The sequence below is a fragment of the Camponotus vicinus genome, unplaced genomic scaffold (genome assembly GCF_025532165.1).
Source record: "Camponotus vicinus isolate PSW18456_S1 unplaced genomic scaffold, iyCamVici1.0 SCAF_1, whole genome shotgun sequence".
Classification (NCBI taxonomy): Eukaryota; Metazoa; Arthropoda; class Insecta; order Hymenoptera; family Formicidae; genus Camponotus; species Camponotus vicinus.
The window spans coordinates 22,746,581-22,767,920 of record NW_028141945.1 but is presented as its reverse complement, the minus strand read 5'-3'; the positions used below and the strand labels follow the sequence as shown (position 1 = coordinate 22,767,920).

General features: G+C 40.1%; 1 protein-coding gene across 14 annotated transcripts in view; it reads left to right on the top strand.

Annotated features, from left to right (window-relative positions):
• The window catches only part of LOC145959628 (uncharacterized), a 133,789-nt gene that overhangs the window by 80,071 nt on the left and 32,378 nt on the right, over positions 1-21,340 (top strand). For all 14 annotated transcript variants that reach the window (XR_014435109.1, XM_083078658.1, XM_083078646.1 and 11 more), the window contains 7 exons: positions 139-349; positions 1,902-2,968; positions 3,726-3,936; positions 4,049-4,300; positions 4,750-5,116; positions 6,637-6,931; positions 8,499-13,178. Coding sequence is in view for 13 of the 14 variants with exons in the window: in XM_083078658.1 (XP_082934784.1) it covers positions 139-349; positions 1,902-2,968; positions 3,726-3,936; positions 4,049-4,300; positions 4,750-5,116; positions 6,637-6,931; positions 8,499-13,178 (7,083 nt within the window). In the remaining variant the exon portion in view is untranslated. The remainder of the gene's footprint in view (positions 1-138; positions 350-1,901; positions 2,969-3,725; positions 3,937-4,048; positions 4,301-4,749; positions 5,117-6,636; positions 6,932-8,498; positions 13,179-21,340) is intronic.

The window sequence follows — 21,340 nt, the reverse complement described above, 5'->3', positions numbered from 1 at the left end:
TGGATAGAGATATGCATATATATGTTATATAATTATATAATTATGTTAATTTTATCACTCTCAAATATAATTTTCAACATAAAGTCTAGTCATCGCATTGTAACTTATAATGTAATGTAGCAATTTATTAATTTGCAGGCCCGGAAGAGGAGAAACTACTAGGTTCGATATTACTTCCTTCGTACAGAGTTACCGTCTGCAAACCTGAGGACAAAGTCAACAAGAAGTTCGCCTTCAAGGCCGAACATGCCAACATGAGGACTTACCACTTTGCAGCTGACAATCGCGAAAGCATGAATCAATGGGTGAATGCGCTGACTCTGGCGACGCTTCTGCAAGATCCTAATCCGTAAGTAATAAGTTGTATATATTTACTTTTAAATTGTATAAAAACTCTCGTGGAACATTGTACGTGTGTTACAAGCTTACGAATCGTCATAAATTATTAGCGATCAGAAATTAAGCGAAATTAATTATTTAATTTTAATAAAAAAAATGTCAATTCAAATCGAAAAACGTACATTTTCCGATATTTAATAATTATGATTTGTAAAGAGCAAAAAATATTTGCATGCTTCCTCGCTTTTATCATCACGCAAGCTGAATAAATAAGCGAATCTGAAAGATGAAAAATGCAGTGGCTGAATCGATGTAGAACTGATCATTTTTTATTGTAATTCTCGTTATTATATCAGTTTATGGACGCTTTAATCCTTTATACTTATCGTCTGCTTTGTGAAACTGTTCTGTGGTTTTATATTCTCTTGTTCGTAATTCTCTTGCGTTTTATGATATCGCATGGTATTTTGAAATTACAGAAGGATCGTTCAATTTTATCTCTAGTTCTTCATATTTGATTTTCTCACATACAGCACTTTTCCAAAATTCACCGTGTTTGAATTTTATGAAAATTTCACAGACTCGTAGATGTTTTTCGTTATACCGGAAATCTGTCGCAAATTCGCGAGATCTTACTGTTTACTTTTATTTTACGGAAGAATGAAATATCTCTTCAACAATATTGTTCTCATTCTAACTACTCTTTTAAAAGATGTCGTCTTTTAAGACGACATCGTGATATTAAATGTTGTTCAAAGTACACTCGGCAATCCGAGCAGGAATCTCGAAAGTTATTTCGATACTGCAACTGAGTGACGATGAACGTCTCTTTGACATTCCACAAAGGAAATTGGGACATCACAGCCGGAGTGGTTTATTTGCGCGCAAAAGTATTGCGAGGATGCGGCGCATCTGTCGTGTTCGCACGTTATCGTGGTGTAACTAACCAATCTCGTTAGTTAGTTTCCCGAGAGTTATTCGGCTCGCGAAATAGCGACGCTGGATGAGGCCCCAACTAGCCTATTGTTCATTTAGCGCATTGTCAGCGACACGTCGATGCGGACAATGAACGTTCGTTTCGAACACCAGTGAGCTTGGTCATCGTCTATTATTTGCCCATCTACCTTTCTACCTAAAAATCGATTCAGATGACCGAAAATGTAGATTTCTAGCGTATTCATTTCTGCAGGTCTGCGAATGGAACAATGGCGAGAATTCATTTTTCTGCTTTTAGTAAAATAGAAAGGTTTCTCGAGCTCTGGTCATGAAATAAATTTTACTTTGAACGCAAAATCGAATAATGATAAGAGGATAAAAGAATTAATCCTTTTCATTTATACATATGTATTCGATGATATATTCAGCAATGATAATTTTAATAATAGTGTATGCAATTGTCAAGCATTCGTTATACCTAGTAATTTAACTATATTAAATTCAATTATTGGTAATCTAATGATTGATCGCTAAACAAACAAATCTAATAACTTCTACATGCAAAAAATGGTAGATATCGCAATACTGACTAATAGATTATATATAATGTTTACTTTCTTCTCAAGTGGCGTGGGCGAAGCTGCGGTGGTCATCGAGATAGCGCAGGATGGCGAACGAAGCGCCCGGCCTAGCGTCTCGTCGATCTCGTCGATCCTGAATCAAAGTGCCGACGATAGCGACTCTGGCTTCCACGGCTTTCAATCGCGCGACGATCCTAGCCACGCCTCGAACAACAACTCCAGCCCGAACAGCGCGAACACTGCCTCCTTTCCGAATCTCAGCAGTAGCAACAGCAACGGCAATTCCGCCAACAATCATACGAGCGACTCGGGTCACCCGATGATGAACGGTTGGGTGCCACAGCCAATCTCGCAATACGGTCAGCCTAGCACTTCTCAGTCGCAACAACAGCAGCAGCAATACGGACACTTGCAACAAATGCAACCGGGTCACTCGCACCAACATCAAGCGTTGTTGCATCAACATCTATCGCACCCGAATGCGCTTCCGACTCATCAGTCGTCACATCCGCACAAGCATATGGTCCAACAATCACCGCAGCAACAGCCGCCATCTCAACAGCTGTCGCATTCCATCGCGAGCAATGTTCAGACTGTGCAGCCCATGTCCAGAAAATTTGGACAGCCCATTTACGCGAACGCGCCACCAAAACCGAGAAGATTGACAGACGGTTCCAACGAATACTCGACGCCGTCGCCGGATCCGGATTATCGGCAAAGCCCGGTCTCGCCGGACGTTACAGTGACTAGTAAAAGCCCAATGTCCGACTATGAGAGAAACAATACGATTTATGGCACGCGGATGAATCAGCCGCCGCAGCATCAGAGTCTGCGGACCGACAAGTCGGGTCTGAATTACGGCTATGGTCAGATCGCGCAACCGACAGAGAGGAGAACTCCGGACACGTACGGTCGTAGCGCAAAACCGAGGACCAGCAACAGAGATAATGGCGATTACGAGGAGCTCTATGGAACTCCGCCGCTTTATCAAAGACCCGCGGGTCCGGTGGGTTATACGAAGGGCGCCTCCCCGGCGCCAATTCCTATCCCTGTTTACGCGCAGCAGCAACATCTTCAACAACTACTACATTCCCCCGTCACGCCGACGCACAGTGAGTCTCTTTGTCTTTTACCTTCTTCTCGCGGCGATACTCACAAAGACACTTGTATAATTAGTGCCGCAACCAGGCAAAGGTGAAAATATTTTGCGCGGATGTATGTTTGAAAAACGACGTCTTTCTTCTCTCTATGTTACAAAGCAAGCTTTCTTATCGGACCGTTAAGATGCACGTCCCGGGAATTCTATTCCGGCGAGCAATCTCGTCTTCTCTATACATTTCGTTACATTGTTGTGCGAAGAGAATTCGAGTCTTATATTAAAAAAATAATAATAATAGCGCTTTAATAATTTTACCGTGCCGCGCGAGCACGGTAATTTCTAGCATATTTTACACAATATCTCTTTGAGGAAAAAAGATTCTAAAGTTTATTATTCTTTAAAGAGTTACCGTGTGTCTATTATAATATGATATAATAAGTTTTTATATTTTCTTATTATCGCAACCAAATATTAATTTTTAGTGTAGCGCTTGATTATAAAATTATAATATATTACTATATATTATATATTAATTCTTTAAGTCAGCTCAAGAGAGAGAATTAAAAACTGATTTTATATTATCGTGTTAGTGTAATAATCGTAACGATGATAAAAATTACAAGCTAGATTCTCTTTTTGCGCATCGCTGTTTTTATGATAAAATTGGCGCTTTTCTTTTTCTCCGCGTTGCAAAGGATCTTGAATAATGCTGTAATCGATAGAGCTCGACGCGGTCATACAAAAAGGACGTTACAATCTGCTCCCTTTAGTGCCGTTGGTGAGGCAGTCGAGAACCCAACCGCCACCGCGACCGCATAGCGCAGACTTTCTGGAGTACGAAGCGGCAAGGCGACCTCAGCAACCTGCGCAGTGCGAAAGACCGCCGGATCAGCAGAGACGTCCACAGAGGCCCAAGTCCAGCCTAGATATAATGAATCCGTCAGATGCGACCAACGACGGTTACTTTTATTCCGAAGAAAGGTACATGCGCGTGAATTTGTCCTTTACGTTTCATTGGATGAATAATTTGAGGCAAAAAAAAAGAAAATGTATGAGAAACATATAATTTTGTATCGTGCACATTTGTACCTAGATACGCGGCGCAAATGCGGCAGTCTGCGGTTTATTTACATCAGACACCGCAGCATTATCAGCAACAGCGGAATCAATCTCTCTCGCGCGTCACGATGCAGCCAAAACTGCCGGGTATCCGCGACAAGACCGACGAGAGTAGAATATCCATTATGCCGGATTCCACCTGCCCGGCTCTGAGACGTACGCAGCGAGATCACGTTCATGGGCAACACACGATGCCCGCTCAACCGCTGACGCAGAGACATTCCGAGTGAGTCATGCGGTACATTATTCGAATAAGTAATTAAACCGCACGCAGATCCTGTTTGAGATATTTTGATACATTGTCATCTATTTCCAACTCTCCTCTCTCTTGTTTAAGATAATTTAAGAAATCTTAAAATATCGTTACTTATAAATATAATATAGCTTCTTTATAATTTGATTTTAAAATCTGACGCGTTCATCTAAAATGAGATATTTACATTTACATATATAAATTATATATCAATGAATTTTTAAAACTCAACTTTCCATATTTAATCTTAATATGCTAATATATTAAAATTGATCATAACAAGATTCAATGTTACGTTTCTTAAAACTGAAAAATTATAAAATGATTTCTGATTATTGGAATTATTTTTACAAAAGAATATAATTTCTTTTGTAAAGTATACAAAAATATATTGATTTTTTATCTCAAATCTTAATTATCAGGATAATGGGCACCGACCCAAAATTCCGAAGATCTTTGCGCGAGAAGAGCTACGAGGCGAATAGCCACGAAATGCTAGCGCATGGTGGTGAGGACAACACGATTCCTCGAAGAGTACCGCGTGGCGAGTACGACGGGTGGGGGAGAACGACGGGTCACAGTGTCCACGGAACCCACATCGCTCAGACGTATCACGCCGGTCACGCAGGTGGTGGCAGACGATGGAGTGAGCAGCAGCAGTTCTGCAGATCGGCGTCGGCGCGTCTGCCAAGGACACGGCATCCCGCCGCGCTTGATCCCAACGACGACGACTACGCCGAGAGGTCCTCCGAGCAGGATTCGCGAGATGGTGAACGCAAGATTCAGCAGGTAAGAGGAGAAAATTTAACGTTCTTTATATATCTTTGCGTGAATCTTCCTTTTCAAGATATGAATCTCGTATAATTTCGTATAATTTTCGCATGATTTTCACATAGTATCTTTACAATGTGTCATTAGAATGTTGAATATTGTATTTTGAATATATCATATTAAATATATTAATTCTTAATCTTTAATCTGAAAGAGATCTATTTGGCAGATCTGTATGTTCTTTAAAAAAATTTAGTCTATAGAGTTAAATTGGGGCAGATTTTATGTATATATCTTATAATTTAACTGATGGGTTCTATCTCTACAAGCAAATAACCATTAAAATTAAATCTGATTTTCAAATTAATTTTACATTTCATTTTAAAAAATTATTTTACAGAATAACGCTGTAAATAAATGAATTTATTATGCAGCTATTATGATGCAGATCAATAATGTTAAAATAAGTTTTACGACATGTAAATATGTTGTCATTTATTTCAAATTTGTTTGTTTCGTTTGTATCTCGGAAAATTTAGGATGAGTCATCAAACTAGCCGTTTTTTTAAAGCAGGTAGCTGTAGATCATCGGCATTGCTCGTACAAGACCATCATGTCGATAACATCGGTGGACGAGCATGATTCACGCGATAGTTCTGTTGCATACCTACAGCTTACCACCTTACGTCATCTCAACTCTTCGTGTCTTTGCTTTCACCATCGTTTTCACTCCATCATTATCATGTCATTACATTACTTAAATCATATTAATAATTTTCTATATATTTTTTTACAACTTGTATCATTATCGTAATTTTACAATCATTTATTGTTAAAATTGATCAGTGCAAGTCTATTCTTCTCTTTCGATTAGAATCTCTCCTATGATTATGATGCAATTATTTGGAAAAAACAACATAAAATAATTTAAATTTATATCTTTTTAAAGAAGAAAAGAAATAACAAGAATAATATAATTTATATGACTTATATATCATTTATATGATTAATATTTTAATCTTTCGTAAATTGAAATATATATTTTAAATTTTATTTTATGTACATAAAAGAGAGAGGAGAATCTCAAATATGTAAAATGTATAAAGTTTTAAAAGTAAATTCTCTCAGTACTCATAAACGTAAACCGTTGTCTCTTTATTTCATACATCAAAGGAAACCTAAGAAAATATATTTTGTGTGATACTAAAATAATATATTTAATATGGCTTTTAAAATAAAATAAAAAGATGTATCATATGAATAAATCAATTTATCTCTAAACACAATTTTCCTACATAAAGTTTAATTTTTTAACATAAACAAAAATTGTCATGCAATTTCCACAATGAATCGTTACGATAAAAATATATCGTTACATAATCATCATAATAAAAATATCCTGCAATAGTTATAAGCGTTTTTGAGAGCCCAACTCTTTCGCAATGTTGCTAAATTATAAAAGCGTCAAAATCTCCCGAAATGTTCCTAAACTTACATATATTCGTTAGACAGCTAATAAAGGGTTGTACGTTTTACAGCGCGAAGAATCGATGAAGCGGTTACTGGAATGGAAGCAGCGTATGCTGCAATCCCCGTTGACGCGAAAGCCATCCGGTTCGGCCAATCGGGGCAGGGCACAAAATGATCTTTCGAGTTACTACAAGCAACAGGCGCTGCTGGATTTGGCAGCGCACGAGGCCGCCGTAGCGGAGGGTCGTCACTCTCGTAGGCGGGAGGATGGGCATCGTCCGCACGTCAGGAGCAAGAGTTCGGATGGTCGTCGGGCTGCTGTCAACGTGCCACGCTATAACAGCTACTCCAGCGATGACGAAGGTAGGGACAGCTCGCCTGAACTTATCATTTAAGTGGTAGTTTCATCGCTCCGCGTAACCGAGGGACCCGGTCGCGAGATTTAGAGAAAATTGCATGGACAATTAAATTCTTTAAGCGTGCATATGGAGCATGTGTGTTCGAAATGAAGTACATTTGACAAAATTATTAATATCTCGATAAAAGTGGTCTCTTGCATTCTTGCCTTCAAAAAAAACTTGATAAACTTTTAAATAGTTTTCACAATACGAGTCCCTCGAAAGCGCTCTGTACGATCAATTTTACAAGTAGATAGTTGTCTAGTATACTAAAAATAATCCAGATTCTAACACAATCATATGTAATTGCTAACATGGTGAAAAATCTAATATGTCCATATATGCTCACGGAAAATGAGGCATTTCACGAGAACGCATGTCAAGAATTTTGTTTTTTGTCATTAGCGCTCGTGTTGTACGTATAATTGAAATATCTCAAGCGCTATGTCGGTCGATTCTATGTTGTGACTTTTTTTGTAGCAAATAAATTATATAGCATGTTTCTATTTCTTAATCAATGGCATGTAGAGATGTCATAATTCAACAAAAATATTTATCCGACTATGCGAATACCGCAATTAATGCGAGGCATCTGAATTTCGCGAATTGCGAAAGTTGCAAAAATCAAAGTTGTATTTTTCCTTTATTTTTGTTCGTTACCACATTAATGCATAATCGTCGAGGAAATGTAGAAGAATTCAACGAAATGTGGAGTAAGGATAAAATGAGAGGAAATTTCAAAAAATGAATAAATAAAATATGCGTATCTGCGAGCGTTTCTCCGCGGGGCTCCTTCTATCTGCTGCTGTTGGGTCTAGATTGACTGGTGAATGGGAAACGATTAACAATCTTAAAACTTTTTAACTGTCCAAATGATCGAATATTAATATCCCTTGCGATTTAACACCGATCGTAATTAGATTACCGTAGAAAATATGAATCAGCATGGCATGCAAAAGAATTTCACTAACACTATTTGCCGTAGCTACGCAATTACGATCGCATCTACGTTCCAGCTCGCGTGTTCGCTACTTACGATTAACCGCAAAATCAATCAGTCGATTATCGAGATCATTGCACGCATCAAAATATTCTTAGCCTTAATATATTTATTTATTTGTAAAATTCTATCGATTTAACAGCTTTAAAATTTGATCCTAAATTTCCGAGATGTGAAATTCTTTTACAAATTAATCAATATCAAATATGTATATATATATAATAAAGAAAAGAAATATATAAAAATACATGTCAAAATATATATTCTCTCTATTTTTATATACATATAATTTTTCAAAAGATATTCTAATTATTAATTAAAATAATTAATAATTAAAATATATATTAACGGTACATTTTTGCTGATTAATGCAATGATCTTCGATGTCTTTATCGCGCTTGGCGAGCTGGCTTAGATCTGTATAATGGGTATAGAAAAGGGAATGTATAAATTTAAAAAAAAGATCTTTTTTTTCTCATATACATTCGTAAGTAACGAACGTTACTCGTGTGTTTTGTAATGAACGAATTAGAGCTGGGAGATGTCCGGAGGAAGCGCACGCGCAGACCCTCGCATGCAGGAAGGAGCCCCCGGCACGACCGGTCATCGGCGATGACGTCGACCGTCCAGGATGTCACGATATCCTCCGGCGGCCGCACGAGCGTTAATCAGACGTCTCAGTTGCAAGCGTTTAACACTCGCAAGACGAATTCGAGTGGAAGCGCGGGCGGCATACCGCCGGACGCGGGTTACGATGAGGTGAGCTTCCCGCCGCTGATGAGAAGCGATTACGCGTATGCGCCGTCGACGATGGATAAGCGGTCGTCCCCCAGAAGATCGGATCCAGAGGCCACATATGAGAATTCTGCGGTCAAGCACAAGAGTTCGAAAAAGCCATTGGGAATCCTGAAAACGTCGACCACTTACAGCTACGACCAACGACAATTCGATGGACAACAAGCCGGCAGCAAGATTGAGACTAACAAATCGGATAATATGCGCGGATATCGCAGCAGCGAGTCCTGGCACGAACGGAAGAATGTACAGTGGGATGCCAAGGACGATAACGACGAATGGGATCCCGGTATCGACGAGAGTAAAGTTATCAAAGAATTCTCTTATCAGTATATTAATCCTAAGAAAACCGCGACGTCACCAAAGGTGGAAGATGAAAAGTCTGAGATTATGAACCTAGTGCAATGCCGAATCAGGTCCTTCGAAATGAACATGGACAACGCCAGTCCCGCCACAATGATGTTGTCTATGCAGGAGCCGTTGAAGGTGTCGCCGCTGCAGGCAACCGAAGCTCACGTTTCGAAACTCGATTGCGCGAACAAGACCTCGTCCGTCATACGTAACTTCGCTTTGGGTGATTCGAACGTTTCGGAGAACGTTTCCAAGCACAAGAGCGTAGAAGAAGGACACGCTAAGCAAGCCTCGACTGACAGTAACAAGTCGGTCAAAGATCTCCTAGCGGATTTTGAACGAAAGTCACAACAGATTAATCGGCAAAAGTGTGAGAAGCGGCAAGAATCAAAACATTGTGAAGATTATGATACGTTGCGGTATAACATTGGCAATAATGCGGAACGTCGAAACGATGGAAAATTGATCGAAAAAGAAAACAACGAAACAGCCGACGAAGCCGTTGCGCAATGTTTCGATGCGGACATCCTCTATACTAGTATGCAAATGCAAAATTTTGATGAATCTCAGAGCAAGATGACCAGTTCGAAAGACAGTCTGATTGAACAATGTGTGCCATCCGATGATTTAGACATTATCTCAAGTTCCAATTGTGCCAGAACAAGTATGATCGAATCTTTGTTAACGCATGACGATCAATTCCCCGATGATAATGACCCGATTATTGCTATTTCGAAGCAGGACGACATTAACAATGAGGATCATTATCTTCCTATGTCTCCCAGAAAGGCTATTCTAGATCCGAATAGCGACGACAGGCCGAATCCCAAGATAATGGAAAGCCTATTTGCCAACCTAGAGCACGAGGAGAGCTCGTACGTGGAGATGACGCAGAACGGGATGAATCGCTCTCTTTTGGCACCAAATGAGGATAGCGTAAAGCACGATTCTGGTGATTATTCCACGCTAGACACATCTCATTACGAATTTGTCTGCGTATCGGACAACAAGATGGAACCAGTATACATGGAGGTAAGTCAGTTATCCGAGAAAGAAGACGAAAATAATGATAGAACATCCTCGACAAAGAAGAATGAGAATTCGCTTCATCCCAGAAGCGATTTGCCCGATATTTTGACGGCGCTTAAATCTGACAGTTCAGATGCCGACGACGAATCATCCAAGGATCTCGATTCTATAGACGCACCGCGGCATCCGCGTTTCAGTTTGTCCGATACTTTTCGACCAGCTTCCTACTACTTGGGAGCTAGTCGCAATATGATTGCGGAATTACATGATTCATCGGATAGTGAATTGGTTTCTCCACCGCCGATACCAACTTCACCGCCGCCATTAGATGATTTAGACTCTCTAGATATGCAGGAATCAGAAATAAAGAAGATGTCGCCTCAGGTGGTCACGACAAAAGACAATTCGTTGAACCGCGATTCTCCAAAGTCTTGGAATAAAGCGATGGGTCAAGTGGAAACGCATAGACCGCCGTCAAGATTTTCCGACGCAACCATTAGCTCCACTTTCAGAGACAGCAGAATATCACTGGAGAGTGCATCCGGAAGTGATTCAGTCGAACTTAGAAATCCAGAGGAGGAAGCGCGTCACAGACAACTGAAAAGAAGACCCGTCAGCGATGATGTTTGCGAGGTTTTGGACAGTCTAGATGAGTTGGAGTCGTTGGGAAGTCGTTTTGACGGCACGAGCTTCGACCTCGATCAATACTTGGAGGTATTACAGGCTCGAGATGCATTCAACGTGGATCTCTACGCGAAGGATCTGAGCTACAACAGCATTTACGGATTTAACGAGAACATGCTGGTGGTCGATAAACTGCAAAAAACTACGTGTCAAGATCTGTCGAGAAAGATGAAATTAATGTCCAGCAATCTCGATCGGCCATTCGATTATTCCGGTAAAAACAAGACTGGTTCAGCGAGTAGTTTACCGTCTATGAGAGTATCCGATCTACCGCCTGCTCATCAACATTCGCAGTCTTTCACTTGCGACGCGCATTATGAGAATGTTGCGAGTTTCTCGCCGCTTCGCAGCTCGCCGGCAATTCGACCCGACAGCGACGAACTGCCATCGCGCGACAGGATGCAGAGCGTGTTGCAGAGCATTAACGCGCTGCCAGTCTCTCACAGCAGGGACTCGAGTTACTCGAATGCGTCGGCTGCGGCGTCAATCTCAACGTCCATGGTTTGCCAAAGGCCTGCCAGCGCGCAATCCTCGATGCACTCCGCCGTCAATGCGTTCGCGTCTTCGGTGAATCGCGCCAACGCGTACACGGAACAGAGGTTCTCGTGTCATTCGAGGTCCGCCAGTCACGACACGTGCGTGCGACATGTGCTGCCGAATCATCGATTGACCTCCAGCCAGGACTCGAGTCATTATCCCAGCCCGATGCCGGTACCGCAAGCTGCTACTCCCGTTTTGCAACAGTCGTATTTGCCGAACGTGGGCGAACAGCGTACTCAGAGCGATCAATCAGGAGCGCCGTATTACTATTCCGATCTTCAAGCCAATGTCAACAGCGCGAGCGACATGGAGCTCGCCAAGCCAACGATCGGCCATACCTCGCGATTACCTCAACTCAACAATCAGAGGGACGACGCTGCCGTTGGTTTGAACAAGCGTAATGATATAGGTCGTATAGTGAATCCGATCGCGCGACAGATGCCGCGGCAGATTCAAGTAGACGATATAGACGAGGCTAGACGCATCGCCGCGGAGCTGAGACGTACAACTTGCCAATTGTTGGGCGACAACAAGGCCGCTCTCGTGGACAAACGTAACTTTTACGAGGCCGATACGCTACGTCGAGTAAAGTCTACCGATCCGCTGCCAGACGTATCATTGCCCGAAGCCAGAAACTTGTATCCCCACGGTCTTAGAGATAAATCTGTTGATCCAGGTAGCATCGATAACACCGAACCGACACACGTCGCACAAACGTCTCATCGTCGGTCGAGATCTCTAGAGGGATTACTCGACGACGTCGGTCTGCAAAATTTAGTGGAGCAACGAAACCGAGCTAACCGAGCGGCGGCGACGGCGGTTTCAGCGGCCTCGACCAGCCAGATCGAAGCAACGCTGCAGAATCTGCCGTCATCCGACGATCATGGTACTACGACCGATGATAATTTCCATACCGAGGATCCTTGGGAGCAGGACAGTCTCTGGCGCGAGAGCCTAAGAAGAGTGAGCCTGCGGAATGCCAGATCCTTGGATAATCTGGACAGTCCGCCGAGACCTGGAAGGCACGGTGACATTAAATCACGTAGTAAGGTCACTCGAGGGGCGACTTACGTGAATGACAGCGTCAGTCTACGCAGGGACATTCGCACGGAAGAATCGTTGGGTGGCGAGCAGCCGCGAGTCAAACGTAGAGTAAAACAGGATCACAATCATCAAATGCGAGAACGATCGATCGAGAATAACGATAATGTCGTCGACGACGACGACGTCGTCGCTTATGAAACCTCGATGGAACGAGTCGGCGCGGGCGGCTACGTGTGGGATCCGCAGAACGAGGCCTACCGCAAGTCCACTGCATCGGATCACAGGAATCATTTTTTAGAGGACGGCAACCTTCCCCCGGCTCGCTCGAACCCGGACGTCCGAATGTCCGCGACGTCGTTCGAGCTCGACCGAGAGAAGCTCCGCCAATGGGACCTGTTATCGAGCGCCTGCTTACTCCAGGAGCAGCAGCGCACCTCGATGGCGGATTCGGGGCGAGGGTTGCCGGTCGCGGGACAATCTGGAGAAGCTCCCGATTCAAGACTCGTCGTCGTTACGGCGACAATGACGACGACGACGACAACGACGACGACGACGACGACGACGATGACGATGACGATGACGATGACGATGACGATGACGACAACGATGACGCCGACGACGACGACGATGATGACGACGATACCGACAATGGAGATCGACAACGGGCAGGTAGACGTTATCGTAAAGCCGATCGATACCGCGGATGTATGCGACGTTTTGGCGACGAAGATGCCGATCAAGCAGCAGGAACCGTGTAAACGGGCTGCAGGTGAGTGGCTCCTCAACCATGCTGGGGTGTACAGGCAGTGACCGTACGAGGTCGTGTTCCAAAATCGCCGCACGACCGGCCGGCCAACTCGTCCCGACCACGGATCTTGTGCGATAAATGTTTAATCCTAAATAGTGGAGAGAAGCTGTAAGGAATACGTTTCCACATGTATATTTTTTCAGCCTATATTTTATAAGTATAATAGAAATTTGTTATAATTTATCTTTCCCGTATAATCTTAATTTTTGTACTTAAACATTTTTTTTTTTTGTAAAAACAACTGTCATCTTTCTTAATTTATTGTTAGTGATTCAAGCACTCGATAGCTCTTTACAAAAAAGAATTTATTCGTGTAAGCAATTAAATTTTCACTTTTTGAAACTTTTTTCATTTGTTCCATTGTTTAAAATTAAAAAATTGTAATGGTTTTGCAAAATTATAATGATTAAGCCAGAGCTCTTTAGGATTAAACACAATGTTCTCGCTACCAAATGTACCTGCGCTTGCGGTGACATGCATAGCGATGCAAGCCGCTTCTTTGTAATTGTGGACCAGGCCGTGTGTGTAACCTAGTTTATATTTATTCACGATTTCTCTTCAATTTATTGAATCTGAGAATTGATTTGAATGACGCAAATATAATTTTGGACGACGCGAATAAAGTTTTATAATTGATGCGAATTGGAACACGGCCTGGTGCGTGTACGAGTGAATGCGTTCCGAGATAAAAATATAAAGTGATTCGTTGTAATTTACTGCAATTATTAGTCATGGTTGATAACGCAAACATCTGGTTTTCATTGTATAATAAAATAGATAAATAACAATAAAATGATAAATTTATGCTATTACGAAATTATGGCGAAAGCCGCGAGTAATTATGCAACCGCGTGTATGTACGTGTGTACGTATGAGTGCATGTATATTCTTAAAATATTTATCACTTAAGACTTACATCATACAATCGCCGAAAATATTGGTGTAATCCAAGACGATTATGTTTTCTATTTAATTCTTTCTTTCGTTTACTTATTTTTTAAGTCATGCCAGTTAATTGATTCGTAATGTAAGTACAAGTCATGATTATTATTATTATTATTATTATAAGGATAACATTTCTTTGTCGAAAGTGCTAGACAGCCTTTATAATCTTTCGATTGATTCCCACATGATTTTGCAGGATCTCACTTTCGCGCATAATCTGCGTGATATCAATGTTGAATTATTTAGGCTTTCAGGTTGATATCGACAAAATTATCATTATTATACGTAATATCGTTTAATTCGGCAGTCTAGGCGATTTGCTAGAATGTATTGTCGCCAATATGAAATACAGAGTTCTAAATAGCTCTTTCAAATCTCTCTTATAAAATATCTCTTATGATCGAGCGAAAGATTATATAATAAATAAAGTTGTTTTTAAGAAATACAGCGACTGCCATTAACAATAACATTATTAATAACCTAAAGAAATTTATCCAATTAACTAAGAAATTCTGTCGTACTACTTTAAGCATTTATTAAGATTATATGTACATATATATAACTCCGTGTTATACATATAAATTGTACAAAAAGATCCGACTGAAAATAAATGAAACGAAAAATGGATAAAGATATATCCAAGCCATTATCTTTAGCAATCCTAAATACTTAAATTCATTTCTGATGAGCAGATGATAGCGAGGATCAAATTGATGATAGTAAAAATATATTTGACAAATAGATAAAATTAGTATTGTTTAAATAAAAGCTAAGAATACCAAGAGAGACTCGATATACATTTTTTCCATCCATTAAAAAATTTCTTAAAAAAGAGAGAGAGAAAAATTTTAATTTTATTTCTCGATTCGTGAAATTTATAAGAAAAACGTGAAATATATAAAATTCATGTGATTATAGCATGATTAATTATCCGTTATTATTATTCCCTGCGGAAAAATTGTGGCGTAAAAAAGCCGATCGTTACTTACGCGATTAAACGTTTGATCGCGTACACCGACACGTCCAGCGATTAATCGAGGACGCTCTAATCGCCCTAATTAATTTTCTTCTCGGAGAACTTTGTCCGTTAAAATTAATTTTTCCTCCGAGAGGTGATGTTATCTTTCAGCTAAAAGGCTCACTCGAGTGACAGCTGGCCTGCCGCTCTCGAAATGATCTTTATGTTCTCCAACCGTCATACCATTCGCGCGTCACCAGCTTTAATAGCGGAACAGCGCTTGTAGCCGACTCAGAAACAGCTTCCTCGACAATGGAACGACTTTGCACGGTCTATTGGCAGGTGGAAAGTCGTTGCAACGTCGCTAACGTTATTTGACGCAGCGAACGCATTATCGTAACTACGTCCGCGAAGAGCATTGACGCCATAAGTGCACCGTCGACATCGTCGTCGTCGTCGGCGACTTGTTCGTTGCACTTTATGTCGGGTTCAATAACATGGGCGAATGACGCGGCCTCTTGAAGTGGATAGGTTCTATAGAGCCGCGGGCAATATCCGCGGCTCGCCTGTTGGTTGCTACGATTCCTCGCGAATCGTTAAATATCAACGAGGGAGAAGGCGCGCTCGCGGACGGAACTCTTTTCTTTCGCGGTCCCTTGACTGTGCCGATCGATTACGTGCCTGCCATCGCGTGAGAAATTTTTTCGTTCTTCTTGTGTATCGAACACGAGGGGATACTCCATAATTAAAGTCGGATCCCAGATTTCGTGGAATTAATAAGGAGCCGGAGAAAGAAAAAGAAAAGGGTTTTCGACTGAAACCGCAAAGGAATTGATTCCTGACGGGATAATATCGGGTCGGAATCGAATAAGCTACATGTATGTTTGATTCGTCTGATTGAGAAAGACAAGAGAAACTCAAGATGTTACGGGGCTGTATATTTAATCTCAGATTATCTGAAATTTTTCGATACCAAGCGTAATTGCGATAATTTAATGCAAACACGCGTCGATATATTTTTCATCGAGCATGAAAATCACCGAAATAATTTCGATATTATAGATTTATAAAAAAAGTCTAATATCTCACAGAAAGCAAACATGTTATAGGGCATCAGAATTTGTCAAAATGACATCAGTTTTACTTCCTTTTCTTATCCCCGCAAAATGTGCTTGAGCGTATCACATTTATTTTTAATACCACTAAATATCATTGCATCGCGAAAAGTCAGAGACACGCAAAAATGAAATATTTTTACAATTAAACTACCCCAAAGCTTCTCTTGCCGGCGCAACGCGTCTGTGATTGACACTTTGGTAATGCGGTTTACCTCATCGATTGGCTGCCATTGACCTCGGTGAAAAATCAAACTTTCATTGTCCGTGTAAGCCGTAACGTGTTCAAGCATGAGGGCTCATTTATCACATTTCAAACTAGGAAAATCAACTATCTCGCAAAAAGGATGATCAATCACACAAAAACACAATTATAGAGAACGCTTCTTACATATGCAATATATAATCGTCAAATTTTCGATAAGAAAGGAGTAATTTCATATTTATCACAAATCATTTTTTATCAGACAATTTTTTATCCAAGTCTTACGCAAAAGGAAAGTGTGTATTTAATTAAATTTAAATTAATTTAAATTTATATAATAAATTTAAATTTATATTAATATATAAAATGATTGAAGTGAAAAATAAACACCGTAATTTTAAAAGGATAATAAAAATGAAGAAATAATTATATTAATAGAGATAGAGGGAAATGCTAGTGATGCAATTTCGTATTTAATTGCTCGTTGCAAGAGTCATCAAATGTGAAAGGGAGAATAATGATCTTGATTAAATAATCGCGCATCCAGCCAAATGAAATAAAACAACGCTATATCAAGTTTCAACAGAGTGTCACACGTGGCGTTTAAAACATTTTATTTTTGACAGACTGTGCGATATGTCACACAGAGACGCGAAATAAAGCCGCGATAATCTAGAATGTTATCGGAAACGTTTAATTAAAGGTACCAAGCTGGCCAAGTATGAAATCGAAATTGCGAGATTTAATGAAGCCTAAACGCATAACTTTGCTAAGATATCGAGGTATTTCGTTCATTCGATATCGGTATTTTTCTCAAGAGCTTTATGGAATATATTGTTATATTATCAGACTCTTATCGCTTCTCTACTAATTAAGAAATAAAGTTTCTATAATTAACAAAAGTTAATAAACACAATTAATTTATTATATTACGCGGTGTTCTCACAAACAATTCCTAATGACTTTATTCAGTTTCGACAGTGTCGATGCTTATCAATTTCCAATTATCAATCTTTATTTATATCATTTCAGCTATCGATGTTTAATTATTAAAAAGCAATAACACAATTTAGAAAATCATTGCTTCAATTAACATTAATTATGCAAATATCCTTTTTCTAACATAAATAAAATCTTCTAAAAAGAAATGGCAAGAATAAAATTATATTAATTATATATAATTCAGAATCAAATTAAAAGCAAGGTTGCTTACTAAAAATTGTACGCATATTTCTGTTTGAAATCGTCTTTTACATTCGACTGTCAGATCATCGAAGCAACAGTTTCCGGTTGCGAGGACCTTTTAATCAGATTCAGAGAGAGAGAGACTGGTCAGACGGACAACCTGGGTATCTGGATTGTCCGGTCGGATGATAGCGGCGGATCCCGTGGATCAGTCAGTCAGTCAGTCAGTCGGTGGCGCTCCACGCGGTTCCACGCGACTCTCGTGTCTCGCGTGCCTCGTGAACGCGAACGCGTGTCAGTCCGCATCGATCGGTGCGCGGATCACGATCATATGGTCGTGTAGATCGTCGTTTATAGAGAGAGTACGCGTATGACACACGCGTATAATTACTTGATCGGTTAATCGAAATCGTCGCTCGTCTGTTAGACGATTGTCGCGAACTTTGTGTTAGTCGTCCACGCGTACGTATGTATTTTTGGCATTTTTACGCGAGGTAGGGACAAGTGCAAGTGACATATGTATTTGCGTCACGCGCGTGTAATTTAAAAGGCATGAACATTCGTGTTTGAATTTTGACGAGAATTCTCGCCGAGAGCTCCTCGCGAGGTTTCGCGGATATAAAATCGGAGAGCTGTTGCGAAAAGACACGCGAGCTGTGAGATTGTCTTAAAAGTTCACTCGAGGTCGTGACATTTTAAGGAAGATGCGCGATGCTTGTTAAGGATGACAGCGCACGCGACATGATGTAAGAAGCGTCCGGATAATTTTTATGCGTTCTCGAGAAAAAGAGATAAAATTCGTGGGCATCCGCGTAACATTTCAGGTGCGAAATAGTTTTCGCTGTGTCTTAAAATAAGTAGAGGAACACCGACAACGTATAGTTGAAGTTTATAAACATCGGTGTTAAGTTGCTGAAATCTGATAGTAGAATGATGACTAAAATTTTCGCATATGGTGACGCGTATTTTTGGAATAAAAAAACTGCAATAAAATAAAATTAAAAAATATTAGAAATTTAAATAAAATTAAAAAATAAACATTTTAATTCGATTTTATGAATAAATTATTATATTGTGTGTGTAAATCCAAGATTATCTTTCTAATTTTGATAGTTGTATATATTACTATGTATACTTTCATCAGGATTTTTTATTAAAAAATAACGTTACGTATTTTTTTTTTGTTTTATTAAAACAATATGTTATGCCATAAATTTTATTGCCTTTGATTGGAGTGATATTAAATTTATATGGAAATAGACTGGTGTATTTAATTCATAGCAATAAACGGGACGGTATATAGAAAAACTTCAAATGAAAAATCCGACTAGATCGACAGCTTCCACTTCTGACGAATAGTTAATTCAGTAGTTTTATGCTAATTCAATAAACTGATAAATTCGTGACAGCTCGTATTGATCGATATTTTAACGTTTGTTGATACTTTGTCGCCTTTGCTGACAGAATGATCGCACAAAATCTGCCAATCTTATTGTATTGACTTTTGAAATAATTAATTTTTATTTTGAAATTTTTCTCAAGATTGTCTGCGGTTAAATAATTGTAAAAAAATTATTTCTAAGAGAAACTCATATGTCTCAAAACATTTTCGACTTCTTTCAAGAATATATTTAAATATTAAATGAATATACAGAAAAAAGATTCATTAACTAATAAAATATTATAAAAAAAATATTATAAATGTAAAAAATGTGTGTATATAGTACCCAAGATTTCTATTTGTCAATCTCAAAGAATATCGTAATTTTAAAACGTATACGTGGAACACTTTATAATTGCATAATTATGAAAATATTGCGAGAGTAATTTTCACGTACATCAGTTTCGCGACTTTTTGTCTCTTATATTGGAAAGTAATCGACCGATTGAATGCGGCCGCGCGAATGATTTTGAGGAAGCAAGATTGTTGATTTAGACTGTTTGCGTCAATCGATCAAAGGATACCCTTTGTCGCTGATATTTGCTCTCGACGATTTATTCTCGGGGTACGAACGATATTGTAGACGGACAAGAATCGTTCGCGATCGGTGCCCATGACAGGCACGTGGCTCGACGGTACGTCGATCACGCCGCTAATAAGATTCACGGCAAGGAGCGAGGTCCTTTCGATAGCTGCTCTCGTATTCGCGAGGAAGATGGGCGGGAAAGTTGGTTTGATTTGCGGCAGCTGCTGGTCCGGCAAATACAGTACGTATAATATAATATATGCAATCTCTGCATATCTCATTCTAATCACTCTTTAAATGACTTAACATGAGAATATGAATTATATAACGACTGCCGGTCGATTTTCATTTATTTTCAAAATATGCGGTTCATTGTGTAAATATGTATGATTTTGCATTAATGACAATTACAGCGAGAGATTGAGACTTATGGCATATCGTATATGCATTATGTATGTCGCACCTTCCCTTCACTGTCGAGAATGTTATGTCGAGAATGAAATATCGACGTGAGAAAGCTAATGGTTTTACATATGTTGCGTGTTATTGCTCGACTATGAGAAACTCGCAAGCCTCGATGGTGTACAGGTATATTTGGACCGAGATAATTGAATTGGAATTACGTTATTAGTTGCAATCGTGATATTCTGACACGTAATTTAATACGTTTAATTTAATACGTTTAAACGTTTAATTTCATTCAGGTGCGACACTCGATTTTCAGCGATCTCATTTCACAATCAGATTTACTATATATCAAATAGATCATTAGTATACAATGTATCAAACTGTCAATGTGAGAGAGAGAGAGAGAAAAAAGCAAACTTGGACTGCAATTTAATGCAAAAATGACATCGTTAGGGAAAAACACATAATTCCGGTTTTTTCACGGATCTTTTTAATTCCAATCACTTCGAATCTTTGCTTGTTCGTTCCCGAGATCTCGTTAATGCGGGACATTCTTCGAATTCCACGTAGACAGACAAAGTTCAGTATTAAAACGTTTATCGTGGCTGGTGAGATAATTTGCGAACTTCGATTAAATCACCAGACGAGGTGCGGCAAGAGACAAGGGGCGGCAAGCCGTTAATCCGCGAAGAGTTAAAGGTGCCCGCGCGTATAAATTGGAGTCTAAGAATAATTCACGAGGTGACGCAAATCAGGGTCGCGCGCGCAACAGAATGGTTTCTTTCCGCGGATGAGAGCCCGAGAAAGAAAACGTCGAGAGACCAAAATGTTAATCGCGTCCCGTTCAACATCGGAACATTCTGTCTCTCTCCCGAAAGCTTTTAATTTCGAAGTTGGAGTCCCTTGAATCTTCGGAATCCTCAATATTATCGGAGGAGGATTTTCCTCGATTTTTCGAAAAACGACACGTCGGGATACAAGATATTTTCGGGTTCTCGAAGCGCTGAAACACCACCAGAATTATCGCTGAGCGATGATATCGATCGTCGCGACAAGATCGTACCCAGGACCACCGAGAGATCGGATGGGTATACATTTCGGAGCCCGGGCTCATTCGCGGGCTCCGAACGAGTCCGGGTCGTTTATCCGCGCTGATCCTTCTCGATACGTAGGGAGCATTCCTCTCGCCGAGTACCGTTACTCGAGTACCGGCACTTTCGATCATTGAATCGCGGCGACGAGAAAAAGCGTCGTACGCGAGGACACACGTGTCAAGACTCCGTGTTAACCCTCGATATCGCATCTATCGTCGTTAAATTCAGTTGTCGGGTATTTATAGA